The following is a 22,926-nucleotide window of genomic DNA, read 5'->3' as shown; positions in this document are numbered from 1 at the left end:
CAGCCTGCATGCCCCCATCCCTTCCAGTAACCCAAAAACAGCTGCAACCCCCCCAGCCCTGTCCCACACCCTGTAAATGTCACATTTTTCCATGCAGCTTTTGGGGAAACACTCTTCTTCCCCTCCTTAGGGGGCAGGGGAATTGGGGTGAGAGGATGGGAGTCGACTTCTTTACATGTGTGTTTAAGCATTATCATAAGCCTCATTAAGGTTGCTGCCAGCTTTGCTGTCGTGTGAAGAGTTCAACATAGTGGAGTTAGTAAGAATTAATATTCAGTGGCAGCTTGAGCTCCAGTATCTTAAATTAAAGGGCTGATATAAATTTCAGAGGAAGTTATGCTTGTCCAGGGTCAGGTGCGGGGGGAGCAAAGATTCAGAGAAGTGCTGAGCAAATAGCAGAAAATGTCTTTCATTAATATTCATTTCGATCCCAGTACCATTTTTTTCAATTTAACCATGCTCACAGCTCTCGTGTGTTTATTTTCATAAGCAGCACAGTTCTCAAGCCTTATGCACCCATATACTCGTAAGCAGTACATTTGTTTTGCTCAGTGTTTGCTCATCTTTAATTTTTGATGGGGAATTTGGTATTTGCAGTGTATTTGGGCAGGTGCGTGAGTCATAGGAAATTTTCTGCTCCTCGACTAGAATCCTTGTTCCCATTTAGCCCCACGGTACTCCTGAAGAAACACCGAACTGGGTGAGAGTGCAGTGTCTGAGCTGCTTTGCTTTATGCGAGGCACTGACACGAACCTTGCCCAGGTCACTTTGTGAACTTTGAGCTACGTTCAGAATTTGCAGCTGAAACCATTTGCACTCCTGGAATTATTTGCAGATGAAATTAATGAATAATTCCAGGTTAAAAATAAATTATTGGGTATTTCATTCTGTGTTCAAGGACAGGCGGTGAAGATGAAATTCCCTGAATAATTATTGCAATTTACTTAATGCTGGAGCAGTCCTGCACACTTCTGTGATTGACCTAATTCTGCTGAGGGTCACAAAGATCTCCTCTCTTAGTGTCCCAAAAGACAGTGCCATTGCTTCATGGCAGCACCAGTCACTCATCATTCAGTGTTCATCGAAACAGACTATCAGTGTCTGGGCACTGTACATCCCCAGAATGATGAAAATGCGTTTACTGTTAGATGTAAAAAACTGGAGAAAGCTGCACTGGGGCACAAACAACTGGAGCATCTCTCTAGGGTTTGGAAGGGGAAAGGGCTAGTTGCATTTTTGCCAATTCCTTCTGCATGTTGAGAGAGGATTTGCTCTGATGTCTGGTGTGCTTGGCACCGAGACAGTCGTCCCCAGCTTAATTTACTGTTCTGCCTTTGCTGTCTTTCAGCCTACCAGCTCTTCAGATGTCAGCCTCCGACCATCGTTCCCAACGCAGAAGTCATCACCGAGAACGAGGAGTTTAACATAGGTAGCCTCCCGTGATCCCCTTAGCCCTCCTTCCCTGCCTGTCCCCAGCCACTGGGAATACCTGGGGGAGGACACACAGACACACGTCGTGTCCAGGGGATGGCACCCCAAATCTGGGGCTCCAGGAGACCTCTCCACCCATGTAATTGTGTGCTGTGGGGAGGCGTGCGTGACCCTGCTCAGCAGCTGACTCCACACGGAGTCAAACTGACCTCGTTGTCCCAAGACTTTTCCTCTTGGTCAGTGCAGAAGTGGTTTGTCTTTTGTGAAAGCCCAGAGCTTGCTTGGAAGTGCTCAGAGATCTTTGCCACAATACTAGTTTTTGGCCTTCATGCATTTCAGGTGTTTCAAACAATGCCTTGTGGAGAAGCTTAGAGGCCACTACTATTTTTATTTTTTTTTAGAACCTTTCACCCATACCGACTGCCTTTTGTATTTTTGCTGCTTTTCACGGTTACATCCACATTACGCCTGCAACCAGTGAAGTAGCTGTGATTTTTTTAAAAGCAGCTTTTCTCACCTGCCTGCTCTGAGGAAAGTCTTCACCCAAACAGCTAGCACAAATCAAAACAGTCTCAGCAACGTGACAGTGGTTTATCACAAACGAGGCACAGCATGCCTTTCCCTGCCTTCTGTTTCTGCCCAGTCTGTGTCGGCGTGTAGCAAGCAGAGCTGGGGGCAGCGTGGCACAAGGAGCTGGTGGCACCCGAGCAGGCAGGGAAGTGGGTGGGATGGCCTGACCTGCACGTCTGTAAAATGCTCCAAAAACATCCAGAAATCCAAAGTGGAACATACACAGCCTGAGCCACACAGCCTGGAGGTAGCCTTGATGGTAGAAGCTGGATCAAGAGGTCCCTGCTTGCCGTGCTGCCCTCTCCTTGGGCCTTAATGACTTGATCCTTCTGCTTGGTCAAGATGTTTTCTGTTTCTGTCTGCAGGTGACATCGTGAGGTACCGATGTCTGCCTGGCTTTACGTTGATCGGAAATGAAATCCTGACCTGCAAGCTGGGCACCCATCTTCAGTTTGAAGGACCCCCACCCACCTGTGAAGGTAAAGCCAGGGGGCGCAGAGAGGCAGCTGGAGCTTTCTCCCCCACAGACTGCTGCAAAAGAGGCAGCAATGGATGGCAGCTGGGGGAAGTTTCCTTGCACATACCACACCTTCAGACCTCTGGGGTCGCACTATTACAAAAGCAGAGCCTGGTGAGGAGGGTAGCAAGGCTCCTCTCCCTACCTGCCCTGCAGCACAGGACCCTGCACCTTGGCTCTGCAACAAGCAAACAGCAGTGAGAAATTCCCTGGGTGGCTTACTGCAGCAGCTCCATGATAAATAACAGAGAGAATTCCTCTCTCTGACAGCTCATGGGGGATTTGCAGGCTCTCTGCATATGGGGGGCGGCTCTGCCTCTTGTTGGGTGCTCCCAAATTACGCCCCAAGGCATGAAGTCAGGAGGTGCTTTAAGCTCGTGCTTGCTGAAGGGAGACTGAGTGAAATCTTGCTGAGCAGAGAGGGCTGACACACCGCACGTCTGGCTGCCTTTGCGAAGTCATTAAACAGCCACCCGGACGTCCTTACCGTGGGAGGGGGAGGAGGATTCTGCGCTGACAGCTTGCCAGAGACACACGAACAGCCAAAGCAGGGAAGAGCAGGCTGCAGCTAAGTGCGCTCCTCCAGCGAGGTGATCCCACGAGGAACAGCTTCTCTATTAGTGCCACAGAATGTATTACATGGGAGAAAAATGAATGCCCCGAGCACACACTGCATTGTACACCTTGCTGCTGCTCAGGAGGGCTCCCAGAGATGTTTCTGTGCTGCCATGTTACCTTATTTATCCTTTGGATTCCTGCTGGTACTTTTGTTCGCTCCAACCGTGATTATTTCATCTACTTCATTCCCTCCTATCTGAACATTTTTACTATATAATAGGATATTTTTCTGTAGCTTTATTCTCTGTGAAATAGCATGAACTGAAGGAGAGAAACGGAGGTCATTCAATTATTTACTGATGGTTGTTAGCCTGGGGGTAAAGGGACTGCTTAAATTACATCTGGCCACCAATTTACAGAGGTCAACAAATCACTGATGGGATTAAGGATTTGGAAAGAATACTCTGTTCTTTCTGGATAGTTCTGACTATTTTCTGTTAATACAAGTACAGCGTTTGCACCGAGTTTTAGAGACAATTATGGATAAATAAAGATCCCTCTCTTTTTATGCTTTCTGCTCACTTTGTGTGTCAGCCTCCTCCCCTGGGGCATTGTTGGCCTTTTTATTTTGGGTTTTCAGATGGATTGTATATTTCCAGAATTCCACTGAATGGGCTCTAGTGATTAGAGAAAGGAGTTGGAGTTATGTCCTAGCTGACGACTCCATGGGTGACCTGGGATAAGCCTCTAGTTCCATGCCTTGCTCTACCCCAGGTAATAAAGTTTCCAGGAGCTGCCAGGGGAGTGTTTTGTAACTTGAGGATAGTTATTTGGTTGCAGGCCCATTCATTTTAGAAGACGTGAAATGATGCAAAGACAGTTGAAGGTTTTTGTTTGGGTAGTTGCTTTTTGCCCCTTCCTTTAAATTTGGTAATCGCTTGAATTTGCACAATTGGGCATGCTTCAGTCAGAGCCTATTTCAGCATCTGGGGACTCTATGAACCACAAGGATCTTGGTGTCCAGCGAAAGGATGTGGGTGGGAGCTGTGCTCTATCTTGACTTGACTCATGAAGATAGACCTTGGCCATAGTAAGTTGTGTTTCCTTCCTTACTTCACAAGAAAGAACTATTTTTCTCTGGTCATGCTCCCTTCAGTGCCTTGCCCGATGAACGAGGTTCTGACAGACTCCACTGGTGTGATCCTCAGCCAGAGCTTCCTGGGAAGTTACCCCCACTTTCAGACCTGTTCTTGGGTGGTCAAGGTAGAGCCTGGATATAACATCTCCCTCACCATCGAGTACTTCCTCAGTGAGAAGCAATACGACGAGTTTGAAATCTTTGATGGTAAGAGATTCTCTAGTTTGACTTGCCTGGCAGCAGAGGTGTTAGTTGTTAATCTCTGTTCCCAGGGCATTGCGAGGAGAGTTTCCCACCACCACCTGTAATCTTCCACTGGACTTAAAGAAAGCTCCTCCTAAGTCTCATTGATTCTCTGAATAAGAAAATATCAATGATTTGATTTTCAGATGTCTGTAAAGTAATTTTTCCCTGCTGAAGCTTCTGCGTTTACTGGAGCTAAAGGCATAGTGCCTGAAGCAGAAGCCTGGTCTTAGCCTGGTCTTACAGCAGTCAACAGGTTTTTGTTTGCTGTTGCTTTCCTGGGAGCCAAGTGTATTCTTTGGGGCTCATGTTCACAAAACAAGCACTAAGCATGAGCTGTTGTTCATGGACTCATGGTAAAGTGGAAGCTCTCACACTCTGATTTCAAAAGGCACCTGTTTCTTCTTGCAGAAACACACCCCGGCACGTGAGAGTGTGAGTGACAATTTCTGTGTGTCAGCCTTGACTTTTATTCGTTCCCTTCCTCTTTCCTCACAGGTCCCTCTGGCCAGAGCCCTCTGCTCTTGTCACTGAGTGGGAACTACTCTGCTCCTCTGACTGTTACCAGCAGTGGGAACAAAGTCTATCTCCGTTGGTCCTCTGATCATGCCTACAACAGAAAAGGCTTCAAAATCCGCTACTTCGGTAAGCACCCAGCAGAGACTGCATGCCTCTGCCAGAAACGTGGTCATCTCTTCAGCGAAGGATCTCCACGAAATTGCTGCAGAGGGGCAGAGGCCATCTGTGGTGGCAGAAGGTGCCAAGGCCTGGGAGGGTACAAAATGCTGGCCTTGTTCTGAGGCCTCAGTGGGGATTGGTGAGGCTTGGGAAAGCGAGTTTATTTCCAGCAAAAAAAAACCTCACAGCTCTGGCTGGGCTTCCTCCATCACTGTTACAATTCAGAACCAAAAATACATAACCACAGACAATTTGGCCCTGGATGCATGAAACCATCCCATGCAATTCACAGGGGAGATTCCTGTGTTACAAAACCGTTGTATCTCTGGAATGATGAGGCCATTTTGAGATGTATGAAGGTTACCATCACAAAACATTAAAACTTGTGTTAGGACAAGTTTTTGTGCCTGAGACACAACTGACATGTCACCGTGCTACAGCATTTGCAGCAAACTGTTTAAAACACATCGTGTCCCGGTCAGGCATTCTGCCACAGCTCTTGGAGGAACAGGACCAGGGAGTCCTGGTTGCTCGTTCAGCACAAAACCACTGCCAGATACTGAATGCTTGCTGAGAATTCCTTAAAATGAATTACTATTTTTTGGAATTTAGCAAGCCTTAATTAATGAAAGTTATAAAACTGAGTTGAGAACTTGCCAGCATGTCATAAATAAGTAATGGCTTTGCTCAGTAAATGAATTAAGTAATATTTAATTATCAGAAATTACTCTTTATTTCTAGAGCTGAGTGAAACTTGGATAGTAGCTCTACACTCGTTTCCACTTTGACTTTGTATCTATCTATCACAAGTTCTGTTCCTTGCGCAGCCTTAGGTTATGGTAAGCACTGTGTAATCCCTGAGAACGGGAAGGGGATTTGTCTTGATAGAGCCCATCCAGTGATTTATTTATTTTTCCTCTGCCCTTCTCTCCAGCTCCGTACTGTAGCCTCCCGCAGCCGCCAGCCCACGGGCTGATTCTCAGCCAGACGGGTCTGCACCCCGGCAGCACGGTTCGCTTCGGGTGTGACACAGGTTATCGTCTCGTCGGCCACAGCACCACCACCTGCTCCCAGCACCCCCAAGGCTACTTCCACTGGAACGAAGCAATCCCTCTGTGCCAAGGTGAGAGCAGACAGCAGCATCCTTACACGGACCCAGGGGTCCTGGGGAGAACCGAGTAAAACGCAGTAAAAATGACAAGCTATTGTAATTCCCTTAATTCCCTCTGAGATCACGCTTTGAGCTGCATGTGGGCTGTAAGGGGTGGTCATCTTATATCCAAGTCCTTGGGAACAGATGGGCAAAGAGTAGAGGGAGTTAACTGTTGAGAAGCAGAGGGTCATTGTCAAGCCTGGGGCAGGTGAGAGAAAATCCATCAGTGCAAAGGCTACCATTTTAGAAGAATTTGAATTCTCAGGAAAGCCACAACTTCTGTTAAGGTCAAGAGAAGCTGTAGTCTGGAAGAATCTGGAAAGGCTGGCAGGGATGTGGGTTCCACTGGGATTTAGTGGCTGGAATTTGCTTTATTATTTCTGGAAATCCACTCTTAGCTCTGTGTGGGATGAGATTTCTTGGGATTCAGATGGTGCCCAGTTTCTGTCGGCTTTACATAAGATTTAGGCATGTAGTTGTTCTTTCCACATCACCTCCTAATCAACCGTAATCGTTCTGCCCTGTCACACTTAGCACGTGGCTCCTTGCAGGTGTGGGAGAGGAGGGGAGGCAGGGCAGCATGCACCAGGGGGTTGCTTTCACACCATTTTGTCTCTCTATGCGCACTTTCTGATTGCACCTTTTCCTCAATCCACCAATCATCCCAGCTCCTTTGTGTTGATAAAATGCCCATCTTTATTCAGATGAAGCCTTTCAGTGTCTTTGAACATTCATCCATGTTCCAAGGGAACTGAACACTGGGGATTAATATTACATTGACTTCCCTGGAAACTGGCCAGAGAACGGAGACAGCAGAGGAAAAATCTTGTTCCGCTGTGTGCATTGTCACCTGGGCCAAACGTTAAGGAAAAGCAGGATTATTTAGTGTGGGGGTACCAAAGAGCCTTGAAAATTCCTTTCTGTCCTCCTGAATCACTCAGTGCCTCTTGGTGATGCATGGGCTGCGTGCAGTCCTGCCTCTGAAGGCTTGCTCTGTGATGTGGGTGCTTAAATCCATTCGCAGCCCTCTCAAGGTTGTATTTATTTAAAGGCGAGCGGAAAACAGTAAAGCAAGCCCCTGTCACCCAAAGTGCGATGCCGTTGGCAAGGGAGGGGGCTAGGAAAATGGGCACGAGCTCAGATAATGATTTAACCTCAGCGGTGAGGCAGGCTGGGGCTGCTGACACCAGCAGATGAACCGCGCAGCAGGCCCGGCACGCGCCAGGGGCTGTCATGGCAACTGCGCCTCACGAAGCCCTCGCCCAGCGACAGGAATCTCTTCCCCGATACACGCTGGGTCTTTTTTTTTTTTAAGGCAAATCGTGTAATCAGAAATCGGTACTAATGCTGCTAAGTGTTCGCTGCCTCGGTGTGCTGGGGATGCCGCCTGGGCCTCGGGTTCAGCTCTTTACTCCCACGGGGTGCTGTGGTGTGTGGGGAGCCGACTTGAAGCACAGAGGCAGGGATGGGGCGGATAGAGAGGATGTGTGGGGAGGGCTGTACATGGCTGAGATAGCACCTGAAAGGAGGAATTTAAAGCATAAATGAGTTTCTGAGCACCAGCACCTCGGCCAGCGTGGAAGGAGTCAGAGCAGACCTGTCCATTGCCCCCCTGCCTGGTTTGGAGCTGGGGGCACCTGCGGGATCGCTCACCCCAGGCCCAGCTCCATGGGCTCCTTTCCATAACCCTTTGGGGAAAGTCATCTCCACACTCTGTTTCCCCATGTTCACGTCAGGGATCTCAGTACTGGCCCATGGTCACCAAGTGCCTGGAGATGGACACAGGAGGCGAGGAGCAGCAGCGAGCCCGAGCCGTAGGAGAATTCATGGCAGAGCAGCTCCCCCCCCTGGCCTCGAGCTGCTGATAGCCAGGCCTGGCTCGGTTCTCCTTGCCCAGGTCAGCTGCAGAAAATCCAGCACATCTCTTTTTTTTTCGCACTGTTCTCGAAGCCAACTGGCAACCTTTTGTTTTGGGCCGTACTCAATTTCTCCTTTCTGGTGGCTAGGACCGCATGGCAGAGATTTGGGAACTTGATCCACAACACAGCATCAATCGCTCGCACAGTCAGCTGCGTCAGGAGGAGAGGAACTGGGGTCCCCGTAAACACATGGCCTAGTTAACAAATGACATTTCCCATAGCTCCCCTCTGCCAGCACATAATCCTCTTCCCCTTCCCGATCCCCTCTGAATAATCTTTACTACGTGCTCTGTCCTAGCTGACATTTATGGAAGCAGCAGAGAATATTCTGCAGGGAACAATCTTGCGTTGGCACAATGGGGGAGAACACAAGATGATCTAATATGCCTTTTCTGTCTCTGCTGCCTATTTTTAAGCTGCTTTGTTTTTGGAATCCCAGCTGCAGATTTGCTTTCATAGCCTCTGTCCCTTTTCCTAGCACATTTTCTTCCTGGAGACTGAGCTTTCATACCCCTGAACCCCCACAAGCGCTCCTCTCTCCCCAGATCACGCTCTCAGTGGGTCTCTCCTGGCCAAATGTTGTTTTTGCTTTTCCCCAGGAACAGCCACTCTTTAATCTTTGTTTTCAGTGGATCGCATTGTCCACGATTTGAGCCTCAGAAATGGAGCAAGGTTATTGCCACCCCAAAAATCAAGCTGGACTCTGTAAATAGGAAGTTACTCATGCTGCATTCTGCTCAGGGATGCCTGACTGCACGGAAAGGCAGGATCCTGCCATCAGGTGCAGCATGCAGCCTGCTCGGTGCAGCAGTTTTCAGCCTAATGAGCTCTTCCTGACCAACACATCTTCACATTGCAGCCTGACCCTCTGCAGGAGGAGAAGGTTACTTCTTTGTTGTTATTTCTGGTGGCCTAATGAACTTTTGAGTCAACTGCCTCTGGCCCACGAGCTCTGTATTATCGGTAACTATCTTTTGTATCAGGGCAAGGCTTATGCAGTGGAAAATAAATAACCAAGTAGACCTGGCAGCAAACAGAGGTGATAGATTTTGGTGTGGTGTCAGGCTGGAGGCAAAGACCGTTCAGGCTTTGTGCCTCCTCGCTGTGTCTGTCCTGCCTAGGAAGACTGGCCCTGTCCTCGGGGTGGGGTGAAAAGGAGTGAGACGTTTCTTGCTGTCCTTACCAGGATCTTGCTGAGTTCACATGCTCTCTGCTGACCTCTGAACCAAACTCTTGATGCCAGTGGAAGCTTCCTCATCATGACCTCTCTCTCCAGCTCCCAGGAGCAGAAGAGAGTTGAGCAGAGAGAAGGGAGACGGCTTTGCTGGGGTCAATGACAAGGGAAAGGGCTCACTCTCTAACCAGCCTCTCTGACTCGAAGCAGCATCAAAAAGTAATAATAAGAGAACTGCAGGATGGAAGTGAAAGGGTAGGACTTTCCAGGTCTCCTTTTGCCTTAGAACGAAATTGGTATTCAGCGTGGCTGCTTGTCTAGACACCCAGCCTTGTAGAGAGATTCACCAAGCTCCTTAGCTCGATGAAGTGACATACATGTGATTATCATTTCAACCAGGGATATGCCTGATCGTGCTAATACCAGCCTGCTGAATTACTCACACCTATTAGCAACACCAGCATCTGCAAGGTGCTGCGTAATTGTGCTCCAGGCTGGGGCTCTGGCCCACTCATGTAGTAGTAATGGGATAAAAATGGCTTGGACCATGAGTGGTGGAAAGCTCCAGTGGTTGTGCTGATGCTGTACTCAATAATTTTGGTCTCTCCTTTCAATGTTTCATGGGGGTCCATGTTACTAGAATGTGACTTTCCTAATATTGCTGATTTTCTAACCTGTGTTTGTGCGCAGAGGGAATAACAGGAAGGTGAATGTGTGTCCAATTATCAGCATGTGGCTCAGGAGGCATAGGCTCAGCTTCTGGTTCATGTACTAGCTGGGTGAGAGCAGCTCAGGCTACTCCAGGAAGGAAAGGTTTTCCTTTTGAGCACTTCAAAAATGCAGACAATTGTTTGGGTTAGCTGTTGGCCTCTAAATCAGTGGCTGTTAGCAGGCTCTGCTCATCTCTGTGCCCTGCAGAGGCTCTTGGCAACCCCATGGGGGAATTTTCTTGCAGGGACAGCTTTACACGTCCCAGCCTTTGCCATTCTGTGCCTGTCCAGATGGGTTGGCTGTGGTCTCCAGCCCAAGAAAGATGGGCACCCCCCAGAGCCAAGCCTCAAAGAGAGGGATGGGAACCTGCGTGTTGGTTTTGGAGGCAAGTCTGGATTTGGCTTCCCAACTCTTCCAAATGCTGATGAAAACAGCACAAGTTCAAGTGACAGACTCCCAGTGCTGGTTTTCCTAGCAGTAGAGAAGAGGGCAATGGGGCTTGCGATGTCTCGTGAAATTCTTGGAGCATAAATGAAAGTGATTCTGGTCTGCCTGTATCTGGCTGTTGCTTGCATTTCTGTGGCCTGGCTGGCCCCTTTCTGCCCTGTTTGGCCACAGAGTGAGGATCTCAGCAGGACTGGGGCAGAGCTTCTCTGAAGAGCTGCTGTCTTGAGCAGCCGTTTGGCATTGTGCCTGTTTGAGTTTTCCCCCTGAATTTCCCCCTTACCTTCTCAGTCATAGTGCTAAATTTAGCCCTCCTTCTGGCACTACATAATTATAGAATTTGCTGCCTTCTGTAATCCAGAAGTGCTGTTGGAAAAGGGATTCGGGTTGTCACTGCTGTGGGATGTAAATACAAAACATTATTGCTATCTAATCCTTTATCTCTGTGTGAAAACTTCTGAATACTGTGTTGATGCACTTTGTGTTACAGATGATAGAGAAAATATGAGCCAGCGTCTCTTCCAGCAGGTATCAGTATTCAGTGTTGGCTTTGCTGTTACCGCAGTGATGCAAAGGAGGTGAAAATCTGATCCTCTGTGAAAGCGGGCATTCATTGCAGCTCCTGGGGTTCAATGGGGTGCTGGAGCTTTTGCAAATAGGCGAGCTTTGTAGCTGGGGTTTCAGCTCACTTATCACAAATCCATGATCATATTGGAAGCTGACTGATTTCTCAGCTGTTTTTTTCCCCTCCTCCTTCCCAGCTCTTTCCTGCGGCGTTCCCAGAGCACCAAAGAACGGCGTGGTCTTTGGCAAGGAGTACACGGTGGGTACGAAAGCCGTGTACCAGTGCAACCAGGGCTTCCAGCTGCAGCCTGGGGACGAGTCCAGCACCGAGTGCCTGCAGGCAGGGCAGTGGAGTAACGGCAACCAGCCCCCGCAGTGTGTGGGTGAGTGGTGGCAGCCCGGGGCCATGCCGCAGGGAATTTGGGAAACCCCTTCAGTAATATCTTCCTGCCTCATAGGTATAATATTTAGGACATCAAGTTTCTAATCCTGTGCAACTTTTGTGTGGTGCCCCATCTCGTGGTGCCTTATTTTCCCACCTGTACAATGGAGATGCTAATACTGGCCCTCTTGTTAAAAAGCCAACACACTCACTGAAATGCCCCAAAGTACCCTAGAGTTAAACACCTCTTAATGCTTTGTCTCCTTTCTCTCCCCTGACTCACCACATTTGTCTGCTTTTAGCTGTCACCTGTCCCGACATCAACAGCATCGCAGTTGAGCACGGTCGGTGGCGGCTGACCTACGAGATCCAGTACCACTACAACGCCCAGCTCATGCTCATCTGTGACCCGGGCTACTACTACACAGGCCAGAGGGTCATCAGGTGCCAAGCCAACGGGAAGTGGAGCATAGGAGAACCGATGCCGACCTGTAAAAGTAAGAGCAGTGAAGCTCAGGAGCCATGCTAGGGGCCCACCGGTTGCATGGGATGTCGTGCAGGGAATGTGCTTTCTGTTTGCCATTCGGCAGGTGTGCAAGCTCTGCTGTCTGCATGCAAGCACGCCGCAGCCCTGGCTGCTCGTGGCAGTGTCTGAGAGCATGGCTGCAGAACTGCTGTGGTAGAAGAGAGTTTGGAGGCAGGGAGAGGTCATCTGTTGATCTGATTCTTGGCTTAATCTAAATGCTTCCACAAGAACTCAAGCACATTAGCTCATCTGTTGCTGTCAGGTCCCAGCAGCTTCTCTGTCACTGGTGCCAGATGCTCTGAAGTTTGCTTTTAAGAAAGAAAATAAAAAATTCTGATTTAAGACCTAACCTCTTCCAACGTGATGCAAATGCCAAGTTTACGAGGGTAACAGTGTCACCTGTAAATCAAAAGCACCCTTGGCAAACAAGCAGTTCTTGGTCGTTCTGACACAACTGCCATGCCTTGGATCTTTTTTTTTTATCAAAGGTGGAGATTTTTCTCTCAAGAGTGTGGATAGAGGCAGAAAAATTTCTCCTTCAGAATGGCAGCTTTCCCTTTCCTCCTGGCTCTCTTTGTTTCTAGAGATGCAACTGCCAGCTTCAGTGACAGATGTAGTTTTACCCCTGCTAGCTCTTCAGCCAGATCCAGGAGCGTGAGCCTGACCCCATTTTATTTCTTCAGCGTTATTGCCACATAAATTCAAATGACAGGAACTTGGCAATGCACTAAGGTCAGAAGAACCCAGTGTGAGTCTGTTTTCTTGCTGAGTGTGAAAGCTCCCAGAGGGTTTGCAGATCTTTAAGGTAGATAAAATAAAGAGCTGAACTTTGTGGCTGGAGCTGCATGTGCAGTGGCTCCTGGCCAAGCTCCAGCTGTACCTGCGGGAGTTGGATCCCTGGGCTTTCCACTGGGTGTCTTCTGAGGGTTTGATCTGTAGACTTCAGCCCTCTCCTGGAAGTCGCTGTGCCAGAAAAAGCACAGAGGTCTCTGAGTGTCACATTCTAGTTTGAAAGCACCCATTAATTTTGTGCCATTTTGTGGGTTTTCTGAAAGTCATTGCTTAATGGCTGTATCTGGCAATGGGTTAATAATACAAATATCCCCGTATTAAAAACTTCCTGTGTGAAAAGCTTCTCTAATTTCTTCCTAGCCAGTCTTATCTTTATGACTTCACTCATGTCCTGAAGCAGAATTTTTAGTAGTGCTTATATTTGTCGGCTCATGTAACATGACTGAATTGTTGTTCTGCATGTTTAATAATGTTCTGCACTATTTAATAATCTTTCCTGCTCATTTTGGCTTTAATAATGACTTGTGGTGATAAGTGTCTGCACTTCTATAGAAAAAAAAGACACAACAAAAGACAAAAACAAAACCAACTATCTCCCTGCCCGTTCTCTCTTACTGTAATTTGGGATCTCTTTCAGTTATCTCTTGTGGAGATCTGCCAACTCCTCCCAATGGCAACAAGATCGGCACGCTGACCAGCTATGGTGCCACGGCCATCTTCTCATGTAATACTGGCTACACCCTGGTAGGGTCCCGCGTGCGGGAGTGCATGGCCAATGGACTTTGGAGTGGAGCCGAAGTGAAATGTCTGGGTACGTGCGGAGCATCTGTGATGTGGTAGTGAAAGACTCCTGGTGGTATTTCAGGAGAAAACAGGGATTTGGGATGTTGATTAAAGAAGGAACCCGAGTGAGGACTCAGTGCTGCTGAAACGTTAGAGTGTTCAGTAAATAGAAAAAGGAAGCAGACTCGGATTGCGTACTGCTCAGTAGATGTGAGATGTGATGAGATTGGAGAGGAGAGCTTTAAAAATGATATGTTGTTTTTGCTGCTGCTCTGGTTTTATTTATTACTGCAGAGACTCAAACTCAGATCCAGCCAGACAGTCAGGTCGGTGTGTGATGACTTCAGGAGGGGCAGGCGAGAGCTCTCAGTGATTCTCCTTGTCTCCCTCCTGCAGCTGGGCACTGCGGTGTTCCCAGTCCCATTGTTAATGGGCAGATCAATGGGGAGAACTACAACTACCGCGGCAGCGTGGTTTATCAGTGCAACCCCGGCTTCCGCCTGATCGGGATGTCTGTGCGCATCTGCCAGCAGGACCACCGCTGGTCTGGGAAGACTCCTGTCTGTGTGCGTAAGTATGTGGTCAGATTTCTTTAGCCCTGGTTATGGGCAGAGGACAAGAGCACACTCAAGGGCCATTGTTCAGTTTACAGAAAAAAAAAGTAAGCAGTGAAAAAACAGACTGGGGGGACCAGCCAGCCCAAAGAAATGCTTGCCCCCCAGACTGTTGCTGCAGAAGGGTGGATGGGAGAAGAGTACAGCTTTATTCGTAGCTCTTTTCTCTGAAATATTCCTCATTTAAATGAGTGTTGTCAGGTTGGCAGCATCAGCCGAGTTCACTCTGACTCCCTCCCCTCTGTGCAAGCTGGCCCTTCCTGTTCAGCCTAGCATGTTGCTGGCAGCTCTGGGTCCATACCGGGTCTCTCTATAACCGAGCAGCAATCTCTGGCACTGGTAATATATACTCAAAAGGCAGTTACAAAAATGGCACTGGGGAAGCTGGAGAAATGCAGTCAGGTTTCCAAAAGTGCCGTTGCTTGGAAGTGAGCCTGTTATTTCTCAGGATAGTCCAAAGATGAAACGGGTTCCAGTTGTCGTGCTGGGAACAAATCTGGAGTGGGAAGTCCTGTAGGCAACCACCCGTGTTTTGTGCAGGAGCAACTCGTGGGTTTTCAGGTTTCTGTGCTCATTTTTCTGCTTCCTTGCAGCATTTCACACCTGGGCTCAACAGGGTTGCGTGCCCAGAGTGAGTGCATAGTGCCCAAGCATCCCTGGGGGTTGTGTAGGAGAGAGCTGAGGCATGGCAGGAGCGGCAACTCTACAGTTTTGGCTGCTTTGCTTCTTGCCTCTGCTTTGTAAATTCTACCTTTTTTGCTGGTTTTTGTGTGCTGAGTTTCTAATGGATGAGCTCAGTTGAAGGTGTGGTTTCTGAGGAGAGTTTATCAGGGTGTGGGGAGGCTAAAGGCAGGCATCGTCCCCGCCAAGCACACCGCTATTATCCCCTTCTTTGAGACCCATGCTCTGTGCCGGAGGAAAGTCAGCCTCTCTCTCTTCCTCTGATCCACATTCATGAGTCACCTTGCACAACCTGCTCATTTATCTTTCCAGTAAATAAGCTAATTAAGTAAGTCTCTAGAGCTCTAACTAAGGTGTTAATAAGTTTAAGCATCTTATCAGTGGACAGTGCATTCCATGCATTTCATATCATGATTCTCCAGGTGTTTACTTCCAACCTCTCATGTCTGGGTTAGGGTTTTATGTGCAGAGGCACAATAGTAACAGCAAGATACGAAGTAAAGAATGACCTGAAAATCAATGAATATGCAGATTCCAGCCTAAAAATAAGAAATGGACTCGAGCTGTAATGGTTAGCAGGGGCTCCTAAAACTGGAGGTGTTCATGTCTAGGATTCTGCATAAGGTTTTAGGAAAAGAATTATTGGGGAGGCTGTCCCTGGTTCTGTAGGTAGGTGTGAATTACTCCAGTGTCTGAGGATGCTCAGCTGAAAAAGTTTTAATTCACTTTTACCTGCCAAGTACATGCACAGTAACCTTGGACCAGGAAATCATATTGATAGAGGTCTTCCCGCTGTCAGGCAGATTCATGGAAATGCAGGATTTTCTAAACATCCATTTTCGTGGATCATCTTGTTCCTTTCAGGAGGGACCAAACCCTTTAGAACAAAGCTCATCTGTATCTGTCTTCTGACTACTGAGCCATCCTGCCACTACTCGGCTCGTTCGTATGCAGTGCCTTTGCTCAGCACTGCTTTGTGCTGGCTTCTGATTCTGGCACCTAAAAGCCTCCCAAGCTTTTGTGCAGAGCCCTATAAAGGTGTCTCATGAAGAAGCTGGCCTTGAAGTTATTACACTACATTAGGCCTTATGGATAACATAAATTTAATGTCATTAACGCAGACCACTCTTGAGCTCTGAAATTAGATGGATTGTGGCTTTATTGCTTCTGAATAAGCTCAGGGTACTGTGTGTTACCGCATTATAATTTCCTACCGTCCTGATATTTTCTCTTTAAACCTGCTGCAGTTGCTTGCTCTATGTGAACTGGTCTTTTTGATCCATGCCAACTGGAGGGAGTCTTTTTTCTGGGAAAGATTCCATCATCTATTTCAAAACCTGCATAATTGTATTCAGAAGTACCTCGGAGAACCTGACATCTGCTTCCTGTAGCACCGAAATGCTGTCTTGCTTCATATTTTTTTAAACCTGTACCTGTCACCAGCTTGCATAAGGAATAAATTCCTGTCCCTGTGGTGTAGTCCAGCCCTGGCAGTCAAACGTGTTATGGATCTTTTGTGGGAATTTCATCTTCCCCTCCGGCTTCCAGTTTTGGCAGCCGTACAGCTAAACTGCTGGACTTTTACTGATGGACCATTACCCTGTTTCAGCATGACAATAATCAATATTGGTTTGTCTTCATCTGTCAGAAGATGTTGCATTCCTTAAGCAGCCAAAAAGCTTTTTATGGAGCATCCTGACATTTCTTTTGCTGTGCTCAAAGCGAAGGTCTCCAGGCTTCACTCGCACCAAGGGCTGTGTCCTCCCATCCAGACCTGCTTCTGACAAGGAGCCAGCAGGGTGGCCCAGGCAAAAGCACTTTAATCGTCAGCATTGCCAGCACTCAATGCTGCTCAGCTCCTGCTGCTCCAGTCCCTGCACCTTCCCTACCTGCAGCTGCCCTGGGGACTTGGCGTGACTCTGAGCAGGGCCCTTTTGCTCTGCACCTCCTCGCTGGCCTGAGCTGACATCAGCCACGGGAAAAAGAACTACACAGAAATCCTCATTACAGGGATTTAGTTACAAAGGTTTTCCCCCTGAAGTTGTTCAGACTCGAGAAGGAAGATACAAGCTTTTTAGGCCACATGCTAGAAACCTGATTTTTCTCTTTTTTTTTTTCTCTCTTTTTACTATCCCTCCAGGTGTAACTTTAGACTGCAGTGAGCATACATCTGACTTACACCAGGGAGGGGGAGGAAAACATCAGGTTTCATGGCTGCGTATGCAATGCCCAGGGTAATGTAAGGCAATAGATTAATAGCAGTAGCCAGGATTTTTGAAGAGGAGCTCTAGGGATTTACAGTATAAGTCAGTGAGATGCTGGCACTCAGCTGCTTAGAGAGGGGTTCAGAGAATTTCTTATGCCAGTAAAATGAACAAAGGTACCGTGTCCTCAGCTTGATTCAGTATTTCAGCAGAGCAGGCCACAGATCTTTGAAGTCAGTGTGGGTTTCAGAGTTGATGTGGGTTTTTTCCATGGTTGCCCTTCTTGTTTGTTCTTTATTTTTTTTCCCCCCACTGGATAATCCACGTTCTTCCAGGCAGAGAAGTAACATCTCCCATTTCTGATTGTAGCCATCACCTGCGGCCACCCTGGCAACCCTGCCAATGGCTTGACCCAAGGGAGTCAGTTCAACCTGAACGATGTGGCCAAGTTTGTGTGCAACACGGGGTACCAACTGGAAGGGGCATCGCAGTCCCAGTGCCTAGCCAACGGGCAGTGGAGCAGCAGCCTGCCTGCCTGCCGTGGTAAGTCATCTGCTGCCACCCCCTAGGCAGCTTGGACTTCATCCTCTTTGTTACTCTGGGTTCCTGAAATCCAGCCCAACACTGGCATAAATTCATCTGTAAAACGTCCTAGCTCCTCAGGAATGTGTGAGTGATGCTTGAGCTCTGAGGGCCTGTTTAAATGTGACAAACCCAATTTTTCCTTGGGCTTCACTTAAAGCTCTTAATGGGCCCTGCCCAGCCTCTACATCCTCCAAGACATTGAATTATTTGCTGTAAGTGGGGAGTACAAAAGAAAATATCAAGCCAGACCTTTAGTAGAGGTCCTCCTGGTAACCCTAGACCAGTTCACTCAAAGCAAACTCTTTGGCCTTTGCTGCAGAGCCCCTTTCCTTACAGGCTGCCCTACTTCCACTGGTATTAGCACTCCAGTTCACTTACCAAATTCCCTCCCCTCCCTGCACTCCCTTCATCTGTATTCCATGAATCCAGTATCTCTCTCGATACTGTTGCTGTGTTGGTCAAGAAATCAGCCCTTCCCTGTTGGCTGTTGCAAGCCCTGATTTGGGACCATAAAGGAAGGCTCTGCTGTATGGCAAGGCAGCAGCCTGCAGGATTGCCTCTCCTCGTCTTACTTTTAATAAAGACTTTTTCTATTTCTGCCCCCAGATAATCTTAAAAAAATAATAATAATAATAAAAAAAATACCTGAACTGTGGAATATGTGATGAATATGTGATTTGCAGTTTCTTCCCCTTTTCCTGCTCATTTTTGAAGAATCCTTTGTTCTTTGTTACACCCTTTGTTTTGTATTTTTTTGTTGTTTGTTTGCAGTTATAAACTGTACTGACCCCGGGCACCTGGAAAACAGCATCCGTCAAGTGCAGCCAAGTGGTCCTCACAGATTCAGCTTTGGAACAACTGTCTCATATCAGTGCAGCCATGGATATTACTTATTGGGTACCCATGTACTGACCTGTCAGGGGGATGGCACTTGGGACCGTGCCCTCCCACAGTGTCTTTGTAAGTTCTCCAGAATAATACCCATTTTGTCAGGGCGTTGGGTCCTACTCCACAAATCCACCACGGGTTTTCCTCCCGTGTAGTTCTCCTGTTGCTTAAGCTGAATGGTTATGTCAAAAGTCTGGATCCAAAGCCCTTTGTAATCCATGGCTCTGGATCCTGCCCACAAAAGGAAAATAAGTGATCAGAGGAGAGAAACCATATTAGACAAGGATCGTTTCCCTCTGCAGGGGAAGGCAGCATCCTCTGAGTTTTACTGGTTCCGTGGGGCTCCAGCAGAAATAGTGCAGGTAGAGAGGAGAAGCCTGGCTTCTGCACCACAGGCTTTCCCAGGAAGCAGCATCAATTAGCCTGACCAAGGACAGAGCATATTTAGCAGCAGCCAGGCATGGCTGAGCTTCCATACACCCTCTCATCCCCGTGGCTTCGGAGGAGGGGAATGATGGTGTGGTGGTGAAATAGTCACAGCCTTTATTCTGCTGCAAAGCAGGTGGTAAAGAGGATTTGCTTCTTGACTTGTTCTGTATTTTTTCTCCCTTCCTTAGAGTATCCTTGCCCTTTCTGACATTGCGGTTTGCAGAGAGAATTGGGAGGTTTAGAGCAACGATTTGGCTTAAGGGATGTTTCCAATAGTATAGAAGACCTTATGTAGAAGGACACAAAATCTCTTGCTGGTCATGTGCTGTAGTAGTTATACCTAGTCTAGGAGCTCCCCAGACATTTTATGAAAGGTGTCAGTGGTGTTGCCCTCTGTCATGCCCTTGGCATTAGCAGCCAGGGGCTGGGCTCAAAGAGCAGTGCAGAGATGACACCCACAAGTCTGAGTCTTGACACAGCATCTCAGGAGTCTCCTGGACATAAAAATCCAAAAATTCCTCCGCGAGGATGAGAAAGTGTTTAGTGCATTTCTTGGACACTAAAGCAATTGGGATCTCTTGTCACCTAGCATAATGAATCAGCAAAGCAGTCAGAAAATGGATCTCCTTAAGTACAAAAATCAGCTGAGCTGTTCCAAAGCCACAACTGTTTCTTTTTTTTTTTTTTTCTTGTATTATCCTTTGACACTTAAACACAAAATGTAGTTTTCAGTGCATTTTTCTTTGCTTTTGTAAGCAGCATGCCACCTTCTTGCGTTTACAGCACCTTGCACAGGCTGTGGGAATTGACAAGTGATAACCACGTGTTAACACAGCTGCAGGGACTCCAAGGCAGTAGTTTCCTCTAAAAGCTGGGAGCCTGATATTTCGGGCTTCTGCAGTCCGCAGCTGTTCAGCTCAGTAAAAGGAATCTCCTTTCTTCAAATGTTGAGCATCCATTGACTTGGAGGATTTGTGGGCATTCTCAAAACTTTGGAAATTCCAGTCAGTTTTACAACTGATTCTCTGATTCCTGGGCTTAATAGTTTAAAACAAATATGAATAATAATGTAAGAGATTCTTGCATGCCTTTGTTTTCTTTCTGTGTCAACCTTAGGATGTGCTCAGGGCTGAAACCCATACCCCTTAAAGGTGTTTATAGCTGGGTGTCTGGAATTACAATGGACTTTCTAAAACATAAGCCAAGAAGCTTGACAGGCTTGGGCTGAGAATTTTGTCTCATGCCTGTTTTTGAAGAGGAAGTAAAACAGAGCTGCTCTCCTTCAAGGGGTGGGAGAGCAAACCCGGTAAGGAAAGTACTTGGGAGCAGAGCCTAATGCATCAGAAGAAACAGTCTTCCTGCTGTGTACATAAATCCTTTAAAAACCTCAATACTGCCACAGGTTTTAAGCTTAGCTGAGTCTGCTGGAGTATCTGTTATTAAATTGTTAGTTACAGTGTGAGTTTAAGTATTAGCTATCAAACCCATTTCTTTGCAAAGCGTCCTTGGTTTTAGTCACAGCTCTGCACCAATATATTTCAACGCCCACATGCCCAAACATAAGCGTGCTCTCCTTTTTATTGAAACATACATCATGTTTTCTACCTAATGCCAGTATTTGTATTTTTAGACTCTAGCGGAGGGAGAGAACATATCCGTTACGGATGCTTTCCTTCAGAAACCAAACGATGCATGGTCTTTACGCTGAGGATCCTCATCCAAACCTCTCTAGTAGTCCCTAGATCTGTTGGTATATTTGTCAACACCCTCACTGGCTCCACTTTGATTGTCAAGATTGTCAAGCTAAAGCAAACCTATTAATTATTGTTAGTGGTGGGGATTGTTTTTTGTGGTTTTTTTTTGTTTGTTTTTTTTTCACTAGTAATGGCTGAGTGAGCAGTGCTCCATATCCACCAGGATAATTTCCTCAGATGTGACACAGCATCAAGGAATCGATTACAGCTCTGTGTTGACAGGACGTGGCACTGCCGGGTGTGGATGGGGATGAGGGTGTGCGTGGAGATGCTCGTGTTTAAGAAGGGATGGGTCCCCAAGGAACCTGAAAAATGCCTGTCAGTGTCAGGAGCAGGCATTTATGCACAAACCCTTGGCAGTTCTTGCAGGAGCAGCATGTGTCCCCCACAAGGACGCAGTACAAGGTGTGCTGTGCCATACCTGTGCCCTGCCGTGAGCCCATCACCGGGGCTGGGCACCACCATCTGGGGGGCTCAGACCACTCTGGGGCAGATGTGTGGGCTCTGAGCTGCCAAGATCCCAGGTAGCAACCTCAAACACGCAGAGCTTTGCCATGTACCTGCTTTGTCTGCATCTGAACATGCCCCCCAGACAGTTCCCTCATGGCTGAAGCTGTTTCATCCATCTCTTGCAGTGGTCTCTTGCGGACACCCGGGCTCCCCACCACACGCCCAGATCTCAGGTGACAAGTACACCGTCGGCTCCGTGGTCCGGTACAGCTGCCTGGGGAAGCGGACTCTGATCGGCAACTCCACTCGCATGTGCCAGCTCGACGGGCGCTGGAGCGGCTCCCTGCCACACTGCTCAGGTGAGCTGCACTCGGGGCAGGAGGAGATGGCACAATCCTGTCCCTCGCAGCATAAAGAACACTGCTGCTCCTTGTCCTGCAAGGGGGCAGCCTGGCGGGCTGTGCTGAGCTGGAGAAATGTGTGTGTGCTACAGAGATTTTGGATCGTGGAATGCTGAAAATCACTGTCTCAGCTACCCAGTCTCCTGCAACTTGGATGATAAGCACTGGCAGAGAGTAAACCACGAAGCTTGCAAGAGGAGGAATAAATCACTGCAGCAAATGTTTGTGGCAGGAGGAGTGCTGCAGCCTGCTGGTTACGCTTTTCCCCATGCAGAGTCTGTGCAGGGTGAACGTGTCTTAGGAAAAATCAGGTCCCTGCATCCTAACTCCAGCATCTGACCCTTCTGTGCATGTGTTCCAGTAAAAGAGCACGTGTGGCCCCTTTCCAAGGCTTGACATCTGCTGTTATGGCACCGTAGCTGTCCCAGGTCTCAGTACCTCAGCTGGGAGCAGTTTGGCCGCAAAACTCCCTCCTTGCTCCTGTGCCAGTGAGAAAGGGTCTTGCATTGAAAACATCCTGATCAGTAAAAACGTCCCTGGTGAGACAGGTCAAAGTCGTGTGGGATACAAAAAGATATTCTTGCCAAGCCTTCCTGAAATCAGGGCATTGGGATCTCAGCTGATGGCCTCCACTGGAAGGGAAGATGCTGAATAATTGGCAGGATGCTGTACGAAGCCCTCTCCGTGCCATCCTGTCACTCGTTCCTTGGAGAGCACAGATAGAGACAAAGTAAGAACTTAGCTGGAGCAGAGCAGTTGGGACAAGTGTTAATTTTTAATTGTACCACTTAGATTTAGCAGCTGCACTTGACCAAATTTAACCTCTGCTTTGGAATGGAAAAAGCAATGAGGCAGAGTCATCCTCATACTCAGAAGCTGTGTCTGCAGAGCAGAGTTCCTGATCTGTAGCTGCTTGGAAGGGTTTTCTGCTCTAATTCGTCCCTTTTTCCCCGTGCGGTTTTCACTGTCATTCCTGTCATCTTTTTGGGTGGATTTTGGGGATATTCAGCATTACTCTGACTAGTTCCTCCTGACATCTGTTGTGTGTGATTTTTTCTGAGCAACTTTGTGGAGGCAGCTTTAGACCAGTGCTGGCTGTGCCTGATGGGTCCTCCCTGACCCGGGGCCCAGTGAACACCCAGTGTCTCAGAACCAGGATCTCCACCCAATAGCCTGGGGAAAGACCCCTCTTTTACCCCAAACTCAGGTGGTAAAATTACCAAAGCAGTGAAGAATGAAGCCTTTAGTCACGTTCCTCTATTTTACTGTAACAAGAACACAAAACTCTAGCCCAGGGCCTCATTCCCCAGTGCCTCCCCAGTGCAAGTCCTCGCTGG

The 22,926-nt window shown here is 47.9% G+C and overlaps 1 protein-coding gene across 8 annotated transcripts in view; it reads left to right on the top strand.

Moving 5' to 3' along the window:
• CSMD2 (CUB and Sushi multiple domains 2) overlaps positions 1 to 22,926 on the top strand; it is a 323,412-nt gene that overhangs the window by 274,972 nt on the left and 25,514 nt on the right. For all 8 annotated transcript variants that reach the window (XM_072027339.1, XM_072027338.1, XM_072027341.1 and 5 more), the window contains 12 exons: positions 1,349 to 1,429; positions 2,367 to 2,480; positions 4,233 to 4,421; positions 4,956 to 5,102; positions 6,070 to 6,258; positions 11,298 to 11,483; positions 11,785 to 11,979; positions 13,438 to 13,611; positions 13,980 to 14,153; positions 17,452 to 17,625; positions 18,439 to 18,627; positions 21,374 to 21,547. In XM_072027339.1, the coding sequence (XP_071883440.1) occupies positions 1,349 to 1,429; positions 2,367 to 2,480; positions 4,233 to 4,421; positions 4,956 to 5,102; positions 6,070 to 6,258; positions 11,298 to 11,483; positions 11,785 to 11,979; positions 13,438 to 13,611; positions 13,980 to 14,153; positions 17,452 to 17,625; positions 18,439 to 18,627; positions 21,374 to 21,547 (1,986 nt within the window). The remainder of the gene's footprint in view (positions 1 to 1,348; positions 1,430 to 2,366; positions 2,481 to 4,232; positions 4,422 to 4,955; positions 5,103 to 6,069; positions 6,259 to 11,297; positions 11,484 to 11,784; positions 11,980 to 13,437; positions 13,612 to 13,979; positions 14,154 to 17,451; positions 17,626 to 18,438; positions 18,628 to 21,373; positions 21,548 to 22,926) is intronic.

The sequence above is a fragment of the Anas platyrhynchos genome, chromosome 24 (genome assembly GCF_047663525.1).
Source record: "Anas platyrhynchos isolate ZD024472 breed Pekin duck chromosome 24, IASCAAS_PekinDuck_T2T, whole genome shotgun sequence".
Taxonomy (NCBI): Eukaryota; Metazoa; Chordata; class Aves; order Anseriformes; family Anatidae; genus Anas; species Anas platyrhynchos.
The sequence above is the reverse complement of the archived record's forward strand: the minus strand, read 5'-3'. Positions and strand labels throughout refer to the sequence as shown.